Below are 17,025 nucleotides of genomic sequence, written 5' to 3'. Positions count from 1 at the left end.
CTCTTTTTTTCTTTTTAAATGGAGGTACTGGGGATTGAACCCAGGCCCTCATGCACGCTAAGCACACACTTTACCACTGAGCTGTAACTGCCCACACCCACCCTGGTTCATGCCTTTTGAACGGTCTTGAGTCACAGGTGCAAATGTATATGCAGGTGCGCTGATTTTCCGGTCTGGCTTTAAGAAGTTACCTGTGTCACACAGACACACTTAGCATGCAACTTTCTCAAGTGTTGAAATACATGTCCCACCTTTCTATAGAGCATAAGAAATGCCTTTATGTTCAGAATTCAACAGGATTTTCAAACCTAACTTCCTTCAAGAGCTGTATTGTGCTCTTTTAAACCCCCCTCCAATTTTCTCGAATCATGACTTCTTAACTCTCTACTTAAGCTGATGCTGCAACGCTCAAAGGGTACCTGTAAAATGCACCTTTCCACGTGGCTCTGTCAGGGAAAATCACTTTACCGTAATACTTTCATTTTGAGAAGAAAATTAAGATCTTCCTAAGTCTTAATGCAGTTTTTTTTTTTTGCTTGTGAGGATTTGTAATAACTATGTCACTACTTGTCTGTTGATTGTAGCCCTTGAGACGGACACCCGATGTTTCTATCCACAGACTGTCCTCAATGGAAAAGAGAAAGGGACCAGGGACTCCCCTGTTTCCAACCTGTCACGTGAACTGACTTTCACATCAGGTGTGGTTCCCAAAAGAGCGGCCGGTTCCATATTGGGGTTGGGGGAGGAAGGAGCATGAGGATATCCAGGCGACGAATTCCCCTTTGATTATAAAGAAACGATGACCAGCAAGGACAAGTACGCACGGCCTTTTTCTCTCCACTTTCACAGCTTTCACTCACAGTCCAATAAGGGATCTTTCATCTCCTTCCCAATATCCTTCCCATCTTTTTGTTTTTAATTAACAGAGCAATCTATGCCACCAGATTCCAGTCCCCAAAATGCTTTGATCTCTGTCATAAACAAATGAGGAGCTGTTAACGAGGCATAGGAAAACAGAGACAGATGGGCTAAATCCTCACTCTTCTAATAAAATTACAGGGCTTTTTTGGAAAAACGTCTCTGGTGTCCCTGAAGCTCTGACATACTGTTTGAGATACTTGCTTCAATGCCGGACTCCCACATCCCAAATGACATGAAGGAATTCCATAAATATGCACTTTGGTGTAGTGTTGCCCAGACACGCACATTCACTGCAAAGCTGACCAGTGAGTATTACGACATGGCACCTGTCACCAGGCTAAACCAAAACTGGGAGCCTAAAGATCCCTGAAATGTCCTTCATGGGTTAGCTGTGACTTGAAAAACTAAGGGAAGATTATTCAAATATTATATCTGAACACTCGGTTTTGCATTCTGAAATATGCTGACAGAGACTGACAGACAGTTCAACCTAACGAGTGCTGAGAAATGGATAATACCCCAGTAATTGGTAGGTAGGAAATCCTCACTCATCCAATGCCCCTTAGCAAGACTTCCAGTTCATAAGGGGGCCATTCTAACCTAGTCAGTTTCCATTACCCCAGTTGCTTTCAAAAATGCTGACAAAGAAAAACACAGGGCACCAGGGTCACGGGGACAACAGATGCGAGAGCTGACACAGTAACACCAAAAGGCATAGGTCCTTACCGTTGAAGGTTCTACAGAGGGCCTCTAGGAAATATTTAGAAAGGTAACTTCCTTTGCAGATGGGCTAAATCACCTAGGGTTCGAAAATAAAAAGCAAAAGGATCTGGCAACATTTAAGAAATCTCTGAAGCCCTAAGGGAAGTTTAAATCCATCATGCCCATGGTTAGACCAGAACAAATTTCAAGTTAATTCTTTGAAAATCCCTCCTTACTTTTTATTTTGCCTTGCTAGAATATATTAAGAGTAATTGAGAGTCTAGAAGAAAGTAGGTTATTATGGAAAACATTTCCCTTGGCCCTTAAAATCACTGGGTTTGGGTTATTCACTTAGAAGTTCTACTATAATCAAGTTTTCCGTAAGAAGAGATGTTTTAGCCACTGACATCTAAGCGTTCATCAGCGGTACCCTGCAGAAAGGGAAAAAAGAAAAGGAAAAAGCCTTTTGTGTTTGAAAAGTGATTAGTCTGAAATGAAAGATAATACCCTCCAAACACAGGAGAAAAGGTTGGCTAGTTCAAGTCAGAAACCCAGGGTGGAGGTTTCCAAGGCCCTTTTATTAGGGGAAGGTCCCCTTTATAGCACAAGACTTCACATATATATCAGACAATCAGATCAATTCCTAAAAATTAGGGGGAAAAAAAAGGGAAAAATAAAAGAGATGCACTTTTTATATATATTAAACATAAATTAAAAGAATTTATAAAATGGTCACCTTTCTTACAGAATAAATGCAGAGTGTATTATGAATGCACCTCCAGGTTTAAGTTGTTTAAGTTGTTCTTGTTTTGTTTTCCAATAATAAATAAATAAAATCTGTTCTTAAGTTTTGGATCCGCCTGTGCCACAGCAGGGCTCTGAGGCATTACTGGCTCTTCTTCCCTTGTCACTCCGGTGCGCAGCGTTTGATGGGACAGGGGTTACCAGTTTCACTGGCCCATCAAAGTGCTGGCTATCTTTGCGGGGTGGCATCCGCTCGTTAATTCGGTCCAGACCTCGGGCTTCTTCAAAACTCCGGATCCTGTGCTGAAGCGAAAACCCTCTGATGGCTACAGAAAAACAGGAAAGGGAGGAGCTCAGTTAGGCAGAAAAGCAACCAACTCGGAGTTTCTTAGCATACAGCAACCTTCTAGAGAGGAACATAGGAGGGTGGCTGTGGAGCACATGTCTGGTAAAGGGAATAGGCAGTACTTGATTTGAATTAGCCTTGTCTGAAGCTACAGCTTCCTTAGGGCCCAAAGGGCTGCTGAAACTGTGAACGTAATTTTCATCGAAGCTCAATACCATTAATCATACCAGAAATATACGTGACAAAAAGCCCCAATTTGAAAGAGTCTATTATGGGCCAGAAACATGCTCAGAGAGAGAGAAAAAAGGCAACCAGATAACAGAATAAGTTAAACAGGGTGGTTACTCTAATACAAACATCACACTGACCACAAAAAAAAGGAACAAAACTGCTAATCTTTTTGTTTAGAAGGATAGCTTTTTATCCTGCACAACCAGGAGCTGAATGTAAGCTAAAAGTCTTTTAAACAATAGTTTCTAGACATTTTCTTTCTGATTAAAGTTTTGTATCACCAAGGAAAGGCATTCCCATTGTGAACCCCTTATCTAAAGAGACAAATTTATAACACAAGTTTATCAACTGCAATGGTATTTATCCTCAGATTCATTCAACAATTTGTTAGTTAAAATTTGTTTTCATAAAAACAAAGATAATTTAGCTCGACTAAGGGCAACCTCAGAAACGAATCAAACTAAACTCCTGTCCTCTTTAGACTCCACTCTTGACATCCTTGGGAATCATTAGATAAAGAGGCTGACTCTGACTCTCTGGTAATCAGATGCGTGTCTCCTGTGCATGGAAGGGCTATGAGATTATACCACTTGACCCCCCACCATGACCAGTTGCTTAAGCTTCAGCCATTGTTTTAAAACTGACAGAGCCCAGAATGGCCTTGAGCTGTGGAGAGGGTCATTTAAATTAATACAAAGGCAGGGCACAAAGGAAACACTTTGTGAGCCCGCCTAGGGATATCTACTCCTTTCCTCTCTGTCACAGTTCTGGTGATGCAATAATAAATGATTTCGACTGTTGACAAAGCTTTTTAAAACTAGCAGACAGACACATGATCACATCTATCACAGGAACAGGGCCATACCTTCCCGGGCCTCTACGGCTTCTATTGTGGCTGTAAGAGGCAGGAGCAGCGGCATGCAAAAACGAAGACAGAAACAGAGTGAGTGAACCAGCAGCACTGCTGCTGCACAGACATCCCCGGGCCCCGCATTTTAGCCTGCTCCCACCCATAATAAAAGCCCACCAGTTAGAGAAGTGAGAGGATTACCGTGAAAAACTAAACTGCGGGGAAATATGAGGTGGGGAGAATTTCTAATAATTTTTAACCTCTCACTAATGGCATCAAGGGAAGCTGACTCTAAGCGTTATGTCGCTCTCCTCATTTTAAATAGCCAGCTGCTAATTTCCATTTTGACATTCATGTATCAGAATATGTCAGGTCAAATCACTTAATGTTACAACCGTTTCTCCGTTTGTGATAGCTCAGATAGTCTTAAATAAGCTGTTGCTGCATCCTATTAAAAAGAAAGTTATTTATAACTATTTCTTAATGGTTTCAAGCAACCTGCGGGGGTCTGACTGTCCTTTATAATGACTTATAAAAAAGAGTGGCCTTTGAATAACATACTGGCATTTGTAAGGAGGGAAAAGTGGGTTACAACTGAGGGATTATTTCTTCTCCGGGGGTGCAGTACTAAGCTGGCAAAGGCATAAAACGATTCAATTCCGAATACAAATTCATGTACCATCTGGGATCAGAGACACAGCAGAGGCTGACATTTCCAACCCATATGGCTTCCATTCGCTGTGCAAGAGCGCAGGCCAATTACTAAGATGGCCCTCTTCTTCTGTGATGGAGAAGGAAGCGATTTAAAAATTAGGGCCAACAGGTAAACTTTCTTGCATCTTCTTTTTAAGACAGTAAAAGCCCGAAGATATGAAAGGTTACAGACTGTAGCAAGAAGGACCCTATTAGGAGAACCCCGTCAGTTCCTCCAATACCAATTTTTTAAAGAAGGCAGGGAAGAATAATGAACAGTAAGAGTTTGCTGTTCCTGCGGCTTTTTAAATCAATCAGTGAGGAGAAATTGGAGGAACTGAAAATTAACTCCCCAACGCAATGTGAAAAATGAAAACTTGGAGTCAATTTATCAAGTGCTTCTTACATTTGTCAACCGTATGTAGGCATGTGTTAAAGCAATGTCACACCCTCTCAATCTCCTCAAATAGAACAAATAAACTTTCACCAGAAAAATGGCAAGTGCCTTCAAACAGTACAGCCCTGAAGCAACTGTTAGGAAGTGGGAGAACAAAGCATTACCTGAAATTGTATACAGAGTGTTGGCTTAATTAGCATTTAAAAGCCAGGTGGTAAAATGTTAACTAGTATCACGCTGTTTTGAGACCTCCTAGAATTGCTTTTTGCGTTGGGTATTTATCAGCCTGTACTGAGGGGCATTCATTGTAAGAAACAGTCAACTAAAACTGAGAAACTCTTTTTTTCTTTAATAAAATACACTTTTCTTTGGATTTCTTTACTGAAATATAATTCATATGCCATAAAACCCACTTGTTTAAAGTGTACAATTCAATGATTTTAATATATTTAGAGTTGTGCAGCCATTACCACAATCTGTGGTTAGAACATTTTCATCACTCCTCCCCAAAACCCATTTCACTCTCTCATCCCCTCCCCTTAACCTTACAGTCAACCACTGATCCACTTTCTGTCTCTAAGGATCTGCCTGTTCCAGACATTTGATATAAATGGAATCACACAATATGTGGTTTTAGTGACTGGTTTCTTTCATTTATCATGTTTTCAAGGTTTATTCATGTTGAGGGTGGTATCACTATGTCATTCCCTTTTTATGACTAAATAGTATTCCACTGTATGAAGATAACACATTTTGTTTACCCACTCATCATGTGATAGACATTTGTGTTCCCACTCATTGGCTATTACAAGCCATGCTGCTATGAACCTGTGTGTGTAAGTTTTTGTGTAGCTATACTTTCATTTCTCTGGGCATGTAACTAGGAGTCGAACTGCTGGGTCACATGATTAACTGTATGCTTAATCATCTAAGAAACTGCCAGATTGTTTTCCAAAGTACTGCTCCATTTTACAGTCCAACCAGCACCGTATGAGGGTCGCAATTTCTCTACGTTCTCACCAATACGTGTTACTATGTTTTTGACTACAGCTATCCCAGTGGGTTTAAAGGGGCATCTCACTGTGGTTAATGTCTAATGATGCTGACTATCTTTTTGTGTGCTTATTGGCCATTTGAATTTTCTTTGGAAAAATGTCTATTCAATTTTTTTACCCATTTTTAATTGGGTTACTCATCATTTTATTATTCAGTTATAAGAGTTCTTTACATTTTATAGATACTAGTCTCTTATCAGATGTATGATTTGTAAATGTTTTCACCCATGCTATGGGTTGTCTTTTTACTTTCTTGATGGCTCCAGGCTCCATTTGCAGCACAAAACTTTTCAATTTTGACGCAGTCTAACTTATAACTGATCTGTTTTTTTACCTTATGGTCTTTGTGACTCTCATTTAGTTCTTGGCTTTCCTCTTTATTTTGGCTACTAGGAAGCTTGGAGTCAAATTTGTGACTGACTCTTGGCTTCTATTGGTTTGTTTTCCTTTGTGCTCCAATTCCCAAGCATATTTACTTCCCTTCACTGTGTTGTATGTATACTGTAACTCGCCCAAATCCCTCTTGGAATCAGGTGAGGCATAAACGAATGTAGCTGAAAGGGCCGTATGGGATTGGATACTGTTAGTTGAAAGCTCTCCAAGTAAAGCTATATGAACAATAAAAGATCTTTTTTAGCTAATGTTCCAGTTTGCCAATTAACTGTGGAACTGAGACTCTGATGGGAAAAATGACAAAATAAACCTCAGTTCCTGTCAATCAATGAGAGAAGAGGAAGCTCTAAAAAGCTGGCTCCAGATTTAGTTTTGTTCTTACACATTTCTGAGATTTCCATCCGTTTTGGAGGTATCAAAAACAATCCTCTATTGAGTAAAACACTCATATTCCAATCAGGAATGAAGAGAAACTGCACATATTTGGGACTGAGAACAAAAAGTAGACCAAGGGTTATAAACAAATCTCCAAAAAACACATCTAGTAAATTCTTTTTGCTACTTATCCCAGACTTACAGATCTATTCTTTCAAATCAAGGTCTAGAAAAATTTGGTTCAGATTACAATGATTTTGTGAATCAGCAAATTTTCAGACTTTTCAGTGAGGATGCTACAGGACATTCCTTCTTCCCTACCCACGTTACTTCCTATTAACTCTAAAATGCATTGTCAGAGCTGCTCTCAGAATATCTCACGTGGCTAACAAGAAAAGTAACGGTGGAAAAGTATTTTGCTTACAAGAAACTGTCTATTATTTGAGAGAAAAAAATTCAATCTGAAATAGTTTACCGATTCTTTCTATGACACTACATTAAGAAAATTAATTATATACTTCCAAGGAGAAAATGTTCATTCTTCCTTATAAATAGCTAAACTCTAATATTTCAGTATTCAATTTGAAAGAGGAGGAGGAGGAAATCAATCTCATAAAAAGAAGGGGGCAAGGGGGGTGTTTCTATTAATCAATAGCACTGGAATGTCCACAAAAAGCAAAGAATTCCTATGAGTGGCAGAATGACACAGAAAAAGAAACTTAAGTAGAAACAACTCAAAAAACAAGGGGGCAAAAAAGCAGCAAAACTCTTAAGTTGCTAAGGCTTCAACTCCAGTTTCCATGCCTGGATTAGTCATCCAATGATTGGATCTCGTGTCTCTTCCCCTTGCTTGACCAGATCTGTTCATTCTGACAAACATCCACCTTTTCATCCCCGGGTTCCATAAACCCCTCTCCTTAGAAGTCAGCGCCCGTGTAATTTTTAGGACCGACTTTGTTTGAAGGGGTGACTGGGGCACTGGAGTAGGATATGGCTTGCAGGCAAAGAGGCAAACTCCCTCTCTGATCTAGAAACTCTAACTCCAAAAAAATTAAAGTATAAAACATACACAAGTGAGGCACATAATGTGCACAACTCTGAAGTGTATGGCTCAATCCATTTTCAGATGTGTCTACACTTGTGTAACTGCCACCCAGATGGTGATACAGAACATTCCCACAAAATTCCAAAAGTCCCCTGTGCTCCTTCCGGGTCCATATTCTCCCACCAGAGGAAGCATCATTCTGACTTCTATTACCATTGATTAATCGGCCAGTTCTTTTTTTCTTTTCTTTTTTTGAAAGCAGAAAAATAATTTATTACAAAAGATGGTAGAAATAAATTCATCCTGAAAATACACTTTGGTCTAATTCTGGCGGGACAGCTCCTCCTCCCGAACGTGTTCTCCTACTGACTGCCCCACCGGAGCCTTATTACTGTCTTGTTAACAGTTCTTTTTTGTTTTAATTGAAGTACAGTTGATTTATAATGTTGTGTTAGTTTCCGGTGTACAGCATAGTGATTCAGTTATACACATGCACACACATATTTTTTTCATTATAGGTTATTACAAGATACTGAATATAGTTCCTTGTGCTATGCAGTAAGACCTTGTTTATCTGTTTTATATATAGTAGTTTGTATCTGCTAGTCCCAAACTCCTAGTTTATCCCTCCCTTCCCCCTTTCCCCTTTGGTAACCATAAATTTGTTTCCTATCTCTGTGAGGCTCTTCCTGTTTTGTAAATAAGTTCATTTGTATCATTTTCTTAGATTCCACAAAAAAGTGATATTATATGATATTTGTCTTTCTCTGTCTGACTTACTTCACTTAGTATGATAATCTCTAGGTCCATCCATGTTGCTGCAAATGGCATTATTTCATTCTTTTTTATGGCTTAGTAGTATTTCATTGTATATATATCTTTTGATTGGAGCATTTAGTCCATTGACATTTAAAGTAATTATTGATAGATATGTATTTATTGCCATTTTAAACCTTGTTTTCCAGTTGATTTTGTATTTCTTCTTTGTTCCTTTTTTTGTTTGTTTTTGTTTTTCCTCTTGTGGTTTGATGATTTCTTTTTTATTATGCTTGAGTCTCTTCGTTTTGGTTTTTGTGACTCTGTTGTATACTTTTGATTTGTGATTACCCAATTTTTCAAGTATGTTAACTCACTGCTGTATCTACTTGCGTTAGGCTAGTAGTCATACAGGCTCAAACACATTCTAAAAAAAAAAGGAAATAAAATCTACATTTTCTTACTCCCCTCCCCCACATTTTATTATTTTGATGTCCTCTTTTACATCTTCATGTTTATTCTTCTGCTGTTCCTGACAGGTTTTAAACACTTCGCTGATTCCCATGTTGTGAGCAGGCAGGAGCCATCTTTAAATCCACGGGCTCCGAGGAGAGAGTAATGTATTTCTCAGAAGAACAGCACTTTCTATCCCAGAAGAGTGTGTACACATTTTACAGAGTCAGCACAGTTTAGGTGAAGGAGGCACACAGGTCATTCAAGTTTAAAAATGTGACAGGAAAAACCCTGCATTGTAGAATAAGATATTCAAATGTGGTGCAAATGCTTAAAGCAGCTGATGGCCAAACAAGGCGGAACAAGGAAGGTGGCCTGGGTATGGAGGTGATTATACATCCAAAAGACTTCTTTTCGTGACAAGAGATAGCAGCAAACTGAACAGGTCACCAACAAGGTGATGATAAGCGTCTGGTTGGGACCCAAAGGGATGAACTAGGGCATGAGGAAGCTGACGGAGCCCCAGAACATGCTCATCACGATGAGAGGCACCACGAGGCACCCAACGCCTCACTTAGGTCCCACCCAGGAGTGTTAGCCTGCCTGTTCCTGAACATCACATAAATCAGTCTTGCTCTTTTGTGTCTCGCTTCTTTAGTTTACATGATGTCTGTGAGACTCAACATGTTTTTCACATGATATTCATGTTATTTTTTATTGTTGAGTAATATTCCATTGCGTAAATATAACACAATTTGTTTATTCTGCTATTGATGGACATTGGGTTGTTTCCCATTTTTGACTCTCATGAATAAAGCTGAGGTGAATATTCTTATGCACATCCTTCAGTGGACAAATGCACTGTTATCTCTTAGACATAAACCAGGCGTGGAATTGCTGGGTTATAAGGTAGACATACATTTTGCTTTACTGCCCAACAGTTTTCCAAAGTTGCTGAACCAATTTACAAGTCCACCAGCGATGTATCGAGTTCTAGTTCTCCAAAAATTCACCAACACTTGGTATTGTTAGATGTTTAAATTCTAGGCATTCTAGTAAATATGTATACAGTTCCCAATATGGTTTAATAACCATTTCCCAGAGGAGTGACGGTTTTAAGCATCTTTTCATATGCTTTTTGGCCATCTTGATATTCTCTTTTGTGAAGTACCTGTTAAAATCTTTTAATCATTTAAAAAAAAATTGGTTGGTTGGTTGTGTTTTTCTTATTGAGTTGTAGTTCTTTATATATTCTGAATATAAGTCCTTTGTCAGATATATGTACTGCAAAAATCTTCTCCTGTTTATGGTTTGCCTTTTCCCTTCCCTAATCATGAATTTTTATGAATAGACATTCTTAATTTTAATGAAATTCATTTATTAATTTTTTCCTTTTAAAGTTAGTGCTTTTTACATCATATTTAAGGACACTATACCCCAGTGTTTACTTTCCATGCTTTCTTCTGGGAGTTTTTCTGTTTTACCTTTTACATTTAAGTTATAATTCATTTTGATTTAGTTTTTGTGTATGGAAAGAAGGATCAAGAGTCATTTTTCCCCTAGAGATGGATGTTCAATTGTTCTAGTACCATCTATTGAAAGAAGCCCTAAATTTCCATTGCTAGGTAATTGGGAGCGCATCTTCCACGAAAGGAGCATTTCTCCTACTCACCTGTCTCAATAGTCTGCTTTCCTCCTGAGAGGACACCCAAAGGGAGTGTACCCGTAGGAGTCAGGCCCTTGAGAGTCAGCACACTCTCACTCTCTTCCCTGCAAAGGAAGATCAAAGCCCTGGGTTAATGCCAGTGTGTCTACCACTCAGGAACTCGAAGACACTGGAAGGAAGTTAAGAAAAGATGCACAGAGATGGAGGACAGGTTTTCCTCTCCCTATCCCTCCCCTGACCCAAAGAAAGGGATGCTTTCTGTAAATATTCCAATGTAAACAATTAGCGAGGTGCTTTTCAATTTGAGGCACCTTGTAGCAGGTGCTGTTCTGAAGTTTTCCATATATTATCCTGTTTAATCTTCCCAATAACCTTGTAAGGCAGATCCTGCTATAATCTCTCTTCTCAGACAAGGCAAACGAGGCTCAAGATCACACAGGTAAGAAGATGGACTTCCAGGACGTGAACACAGGCAATCTGGCTCCAGAACCCGCACCTACTCACGACACTGACTACACTGCATCTAAGCTCACACCCAAGAAATGATTGCCAGAACAGTTTCTAGTCACTTTAACATGTAGGTCTGATTCAATCTGGATTCAACCCAAAGAACCTACAGTTTTAATACCAAATTCCAATTCTAAAAAAAAAGTTCTGAAGTCAACTTCTAAATTACCCTCAAAATGTTAAGACAGACTCATCCTTACCGAAGAATTGAAAAGACCCGTGCCATCTTCCCAATGGCTCTGATTTTATTCTTGATGACCTCCTTCCGAACCGTAGTGCCTCCTTAGAGAATACAAAGAATCAGTGAGTTAAAGGAATGTGTTAGCAGGTTAGTTTAAACAAAGGCAGGATGAAGTGACTTTCTAGGTTAAAGAAACTGTTGTTAAAAAAAAAAAAAAAAGAAATCAAAGCCAAAGTTTGTTTAAACAAACAAAAAGCCCAAGAAGTTCTATGGGAAAAAAACACCAAGAGAGAAAAAAAGAGATGAAGTAAAAAATGGAGGGGGCCACAAAAAGGACAAACTGGGTGGATCTATGAAAAGGAGGAACTTATTTGTGGTTCTGAAATGTGGAACACGGTGAAGAATGAAATACATACATATAAACAAAAATAGCTGTTACAGTAAAGATCTCTTTTGAGAATGCTGTGGGCCACCTCAGGATGCAGGGTTTGGCCTGCCAAATGGCAAGTGATGACTTGAGCAGCTGTCTTGTGCATGTAAACACAATACACAGCTCGCACTCCTGAACTTAGTGAGAGCTGCTTTCATTCTGTAATCCTCACTTACAGACTGGTGAGTTAGCGCCTACCACGGACAACTGCGCAGGACAAATTAGGATGATGCGTAAGGTATTTCACAAAGCGACATCAAAAAAGTTAACGTAAGACTTCATGTCCTTTTCTCATCTAAGATTCAGGAAACAGCTCACACAGGAGAAGCCAAGGTCCAGGCATGCATCAGGTGACCGCATTCAAAAGTCAGAAAAAGAAACATGGCCTCTCCTTCCTCGCCCCTCAGCTCTCAATATCCTGCAGGATCATATAGCAGGGTCCAGAGAAAACACATACATTGAAACAGAAAGGGAGGATGGAGAGCCTGTCTGAAATTATTCAACTACAACTCAAAAAGTCTAATTAATAGACTGTGGTAGGACAGACAGCGAGTGTTGAGCTTGTTAGCACATTTTGGTCAGATACCTTTCTGATAGCTTGAAATGTAGTGATCTTCAGGGAGAAGAGACACCAAGAAACAAGGAGATGAAAATAGAAATATGGGAAGAGAAATTTAAGTTTGCATGGAAGAGAGGAAAAAAATCAAAGTGAAATGCAATGAGAGAAGCAGGCTATTATCTTTATCAGCTCAGAAGAGACATTCTTGGTTTCATGACAGAAAATTAAGTTACAGATTTCTTGGCAGTTATTTCTCTAATTTTTTAGAAGTTTCTAATTTTACATTAATTCACATCCATTATTATCCAACATATTCCACCCCCACAGATCACAAAAGTAAAACTAGACAAAGAAAAAGATTATTCGTGGAAGAAATAATGCTGAAAACAAGGAACAAAAACAAAGGACAGAATGAACACCTTGCAAATCTCTTAAAAAGAACACCATGTTTTTCTGTGATGGGTTCAATATCTTCCCATATCTTTCTGGAGATATTATAGCTTTTCCTTTTTAAAATTTTATATTTCCTCAGAATCTCAAGTTCATTCAAGTTGCTTTTGGCTGGTTTTGTTGTTGTCTCTCTTAGAGACTTCCCTGAGGAGTCCAATAATCCTCGGTGTCTGCTCATGATCCAGAATGAGGGACTAGAAAGCTCTCAGAGTTGGCGTGTGGACTGGACTGTTGACTTGGAGCTTTACAAACACAAAGTGACCAGGATGGGCCTCTGTTGGGGAATTCTCTGTATCCGTACTGAGAATGCACACGACACTTAATTCACCTGTTTCTGGCAAAGTATTGCCCTCAATTGTATCTCCAGCCCAGAAATTCTTTGGTGTACACTTTTGAGAGGTTAGCCTCCAGTCTTGGAGAAGAAGCAGCTGGAACTTTAACTACCTTTCAAACTACCTTCACCTGGTCTACTTACTTTAGCTCAGTGCCCATCTCCCTCCTGCCCCCAACCCACAGACCCCAATTCTAGTAACTGGTGTAGGCTACCAGTTCTTTTGCTTTTTGAGGATTCTGTGCTGGAACTCAGTGTTCTTCAGCTTTCTTGAATCAGCCAAGTCAGTAACACTAATTCATTTGTTTTTCAGCTTCCAAAATTCCTACAAAATCTCCATATTTTTGAAGATTTATAACTCTTTAAAAAACTTTTATTGTAAAGTGTGATAAACATACAGAAAGGTACACAAAATGAACGTATAACTGAATGATTTATTAAAAAGCAAATGGCCATATAAGCAGTCAGGCCAATAAGCAGAACCTTGCCAGCACCCCAGATGCCCTCCTTGGGCCCCTCCTAATAATTAGAGCCTTCCTCTTCCCAGAGAAAATAATTCTCCTGACTTTTATTGAAATCCCTTTTTTGCTTTTTTTCTTATTTATGGTTTCCTGAATTTTTGAAATTTTATTTTTCTATAATGAACACAACCCTTTCTTAATAAGACAAAGAAAGCTTTTCAAAACAAACTAAAACCAAAACCAAAACGTCTTTGTTCCTAGTTCAAAGGAGGAAAAGGCAAATTTACCTTCAATTTCATCATCAGAAATCAATTCATCATCTGAGCATATGTTGAGAATGTTAACCAGCATCTCTGTGACTAGATGATAAGACAAAATAACCCAAAATTTATATAATTAATAAGGTACTTTCTCTAAAATGATGTGGATATGCAAATAAGCATATGTGTTAAATAAACATAGATAAAAGTGATTTGTCATTTTGCTATTCAGAGTAGTTAGAAAGAGTAGCATTAAATGCAGACCTTCAGGTTTATACAGATTTTTTTAGGGCGATTATAGTTAAATCTGGAGTCTTCCCATTTTACAAAGAAGTTAAGCCCCCAGGCCTATGTACAACAGGCTTACTTTGTGTCTCACAGCTTCTTTGTACAGCTGCACAAGTGAAACTGTAGACAACATACTCTATTTAAATCTCTTTATCGCTGAAGAAATCACTGAAGGAATGGTTATTTATTTTCTTGTTACTTATGTTATTTTAACATCTTGGTCATAGTAGGACAGTTATTTGAAATTGATACTTATTTTATTTTTTAAATTGATATTTAGAATACGAAAAGCATAATCAACTAGAATTATAATTTATAAACCAAATAACTGGCATTTAAAAATCTTTGTAAAGAACAATGAAAAATAGGACACATTTCTGAAAACTTTAAGAGAAACATTCTGAACCCCTGGGGGCTCACGCAAATATAAAAGGGTGCTCCGCTCAGTCACTAATTACTAGGGCAACTGACGGTCCAGACACTTTAGTTCTCTTACCTTTTTCCCCAACAAAAGGCAAAGACCACGTGAAAACGTCCATAAAGTTCGGAAGCCAGTAGGGATGCGGAGAACAGTTAAACTGCCTGATATTCATGACATTGTTCTCATATTTTAACACAGCAGCTAAAACGGAAAAAGGAGGAAAATCTGGCACAGAGGAACGTGACACAGCAATGGTATGCCTTTTCTTCTTTTTCTTTTTGAGGGGGAGGTAGTTAGGTTTATTTATTTATTTGTTTTTAATGGAGGTACTGGGGATGGAACCCAGGACCTCGAGCATGCTAGGCATGCGCTCTGCCACTGAGCTACCGTCCCCCCTGCAACTGGTAGGCTTTGTAAAGCTGTGTACCTACTACACAGGATTCAGGAACTTACTTTCCATTTGTAAATTCAGGACTCAGTATTTAAGGGCAGATGCTAAATCTTAAAGCCTGCTATATGGTTCTTCTTTTTTTTTTTTTTTAAGGAATTATCCCAAGGAACAAAGTTATCTGAAGCTCAGATAATAGAAGTAAAAAAGCTAAGCTCTGAAACTTCAAAGGGTCTTACACAGTAACTATCTACAGAAATCTCAGATTCCACGTAAGAAAAACTTCATCATAATTTCCCTTTATAGGCCAAATGGTTACGATTACAACTTTCCTTTGAGGGCAAACATGCTCATTAAATGGACACATCCTGTTTTGCTAGCCATTAGCTAGAGCCAAAGATTTTATAAACTTTCTAGGGGTTTATAACATAGCAGTTATTAAGTCATAGTGGGGGAATACAGACAGATGGTAAACCTGGAGCAACCTAAAACACGGTTCAAAAGTAGATGAAACCATCTCTGCACACAATATGTAAAAAAAAACTGCCCATCTTTCCTATACCTAGTCAGTATATTGCTCACACTCTATAAATGTTAATATTACCGAGTTCATATATATATATTGCACATATACTTTGCTGCTAAACTGACTTCCTTTATATTTAAAACATTTAAAAATCCAATCCCTTAGTCTTCACCAGCAATGCAATGTGGTTTGTATTATTCTCCTAAGTATTCTTACTATGATCATAAATAGAACAGGGTATGACAGATATCAGTCATCTCCTGGCTCCTGTTTCTTTGTTTATTGTAGGATAGTCCTGTATTCTCAAAATTTAGGTCACTGAATGTCTAAAAGGCATCATAGATTATAAATAAAATATATGAAAGTAGGATCTTCAGCTTTTTAAGACCTAACACTGGGTATAATGTGTATATCCCATTATTTTCATGTATAAGTATTTTACTTAGGTTAGATAAATCTATAAATATTCAACAATCTCCTCAACCTACACAAGAAAAAGAGGTGGGAAGTGGACATAAAAATAGGAATAGAGACCTTTATAAATCATGACCTAAAGGTCTTTCACGTAACCAGTAGAACTAAGAATGCCTGTTGGTACCAGGAAGTCTAAAGAAAACGCTAGAAAGAGAAGCAACAGCAGAAGACAGAGAAGAAGGAAAGGGGGCTAGAGTTGTCTCTTTCAAGAAAAGAGGTACTTGTGTGGGGAATAATTGAAAACCACCAGAGTTATTTCAGATGCCACATTTTCTTCCTTCCCCCACCCCCCAAAGCTTTAGCAACAACCAAGGAAAATAAGATTGTTTCAAGGTAAAGCCCGTTACCAGTTGTGTCAGAGCCAACAAAAAACTCAGAATGCACTGGGACTGCAAAAGTTTACTACAGGAGTAATCAAGGATAAGACCAGATCAGAACAAGGCAGAGAACGAGCTGGCAGTTAGTAAGCTTGTGAAGGGACTGCTGATTTAGAGGACGTGTTTCAGCTTAGCACACTGGGCAGTCAGAAGACACTCTTAATAGTAAGGCTGAAAAAGGGAGTAAAAAGGGAAAGTCTTCATCACAAATATGAGGACCAGGGACACTACCTCTCCTTGAGGAAGCTTAACAACACAAGTGGCACGTACCAATCATAAGGGAGGAAACAAGAACAAAAACTAAGTCTCTAATATACTGGAAATATTAGGAAACAGGAAATGAGAAAGAATGGAGTTAGCGGAAAGTAGGGCACTGTGAGATAGCTAAGACTCAGAAAAGAATGATGAGAAGCAAAGAGAAAATATAAGCCTGAAGAAGAATTTAAGTCAAAGAAATGCCTTTTTAAAAATGGACAGCAGGTGACTAAGGACATCCAGAGGTAACTGATTCAAATCAGACTGAGATGAGACGTGTCATTCCCTAGTTACTCTGAAGTGGAGGAAGTAAGTACACCGCGGACCTCTTGAAACCTCTCTCCCCAGCTGCGTACACAAGATACGACTATAAAGTAATGAGACTTAAGAAACCACCAGCTACAAACACACCAGACCTTACAGAGCAGATGAGGGTGGTCCTTTGATGTAATCACACCAGGCACAAGAACAGTAAAATGTTATAGTAGCA

The 17,025-nt window shown here is 38.7% G+C and overlaps 1 protein-coding gene across 4 annotated transcripts in view; it reads right to left on the bottom strand.

Annotated features, from left to right (window-relative positions):
* Window positions 1–470: 470 nt before the first annotated feature.
* PPP3CC (protein phosphatase 3 catalytic subunit gamma) overlaps window positions 471–17,025 on the bottom strand; it is a 69,785-nt gene continuing 53,230 nt past the window's right edge. Inside the window, exons 9-15 of one of the 4 annotated variants that reach the window (XM_064482466.1) lie at window positions 14,591–14,716; window positions 13,834–13,905; window positions 12,332–12,358; window positions 11,335–11,416; window positions 10,634–10,731; window positions 3,810–3,839; window positions 471–2,693 (exon numbers count right to left, since the gene is read on the bottom strand). In XM_064482466.1, coding sequence (XP_064338536.1) covers window positions 2,467–2,693; window positions 3,810–3,839; window positions 10,634–10,731; window positions 11,335–11,416; window positions 12,332–12,358; window positions 13,834–13,905; window positions 14,591–14,716 — 662 coding nt within the window. In that variant the 3' untranslated portion in view covers window positions 471–2,466. The remainder of the gene's footprint in view (window positions 2,694–3,809; window positions 3,840–10,633; window positions 10,732–11,334; window positions 11,417–12,331; window positions 12,359–13,833; window positions 13,906–14,590; window positions 14,717–17,025) is intronic. The other 3 variants (XM_064482467.1, XM_031442234.2, XM_031442235.2) reach the window with 3 other exon arrangements.

Source organism: Camelus dromedarius, chromosome 36 (assembly GCF_036321535.1).
Source record: "Camelus dromedarius isolate mCamDro1 chromosome 36, mCamDro1.pat, whole genome shotgun sequence".
NCBI classification, from domain to species: Eukaryota; Metazoa; Chordata; class Mammalia; order Artiodactyla; family Camelidae; genus Camelus; species Camelus dromedarius.
Note: the sequence above shows the minus strand (reverse complement) of the source record. Positions and strands in the feature narration are given on the sequence as shown.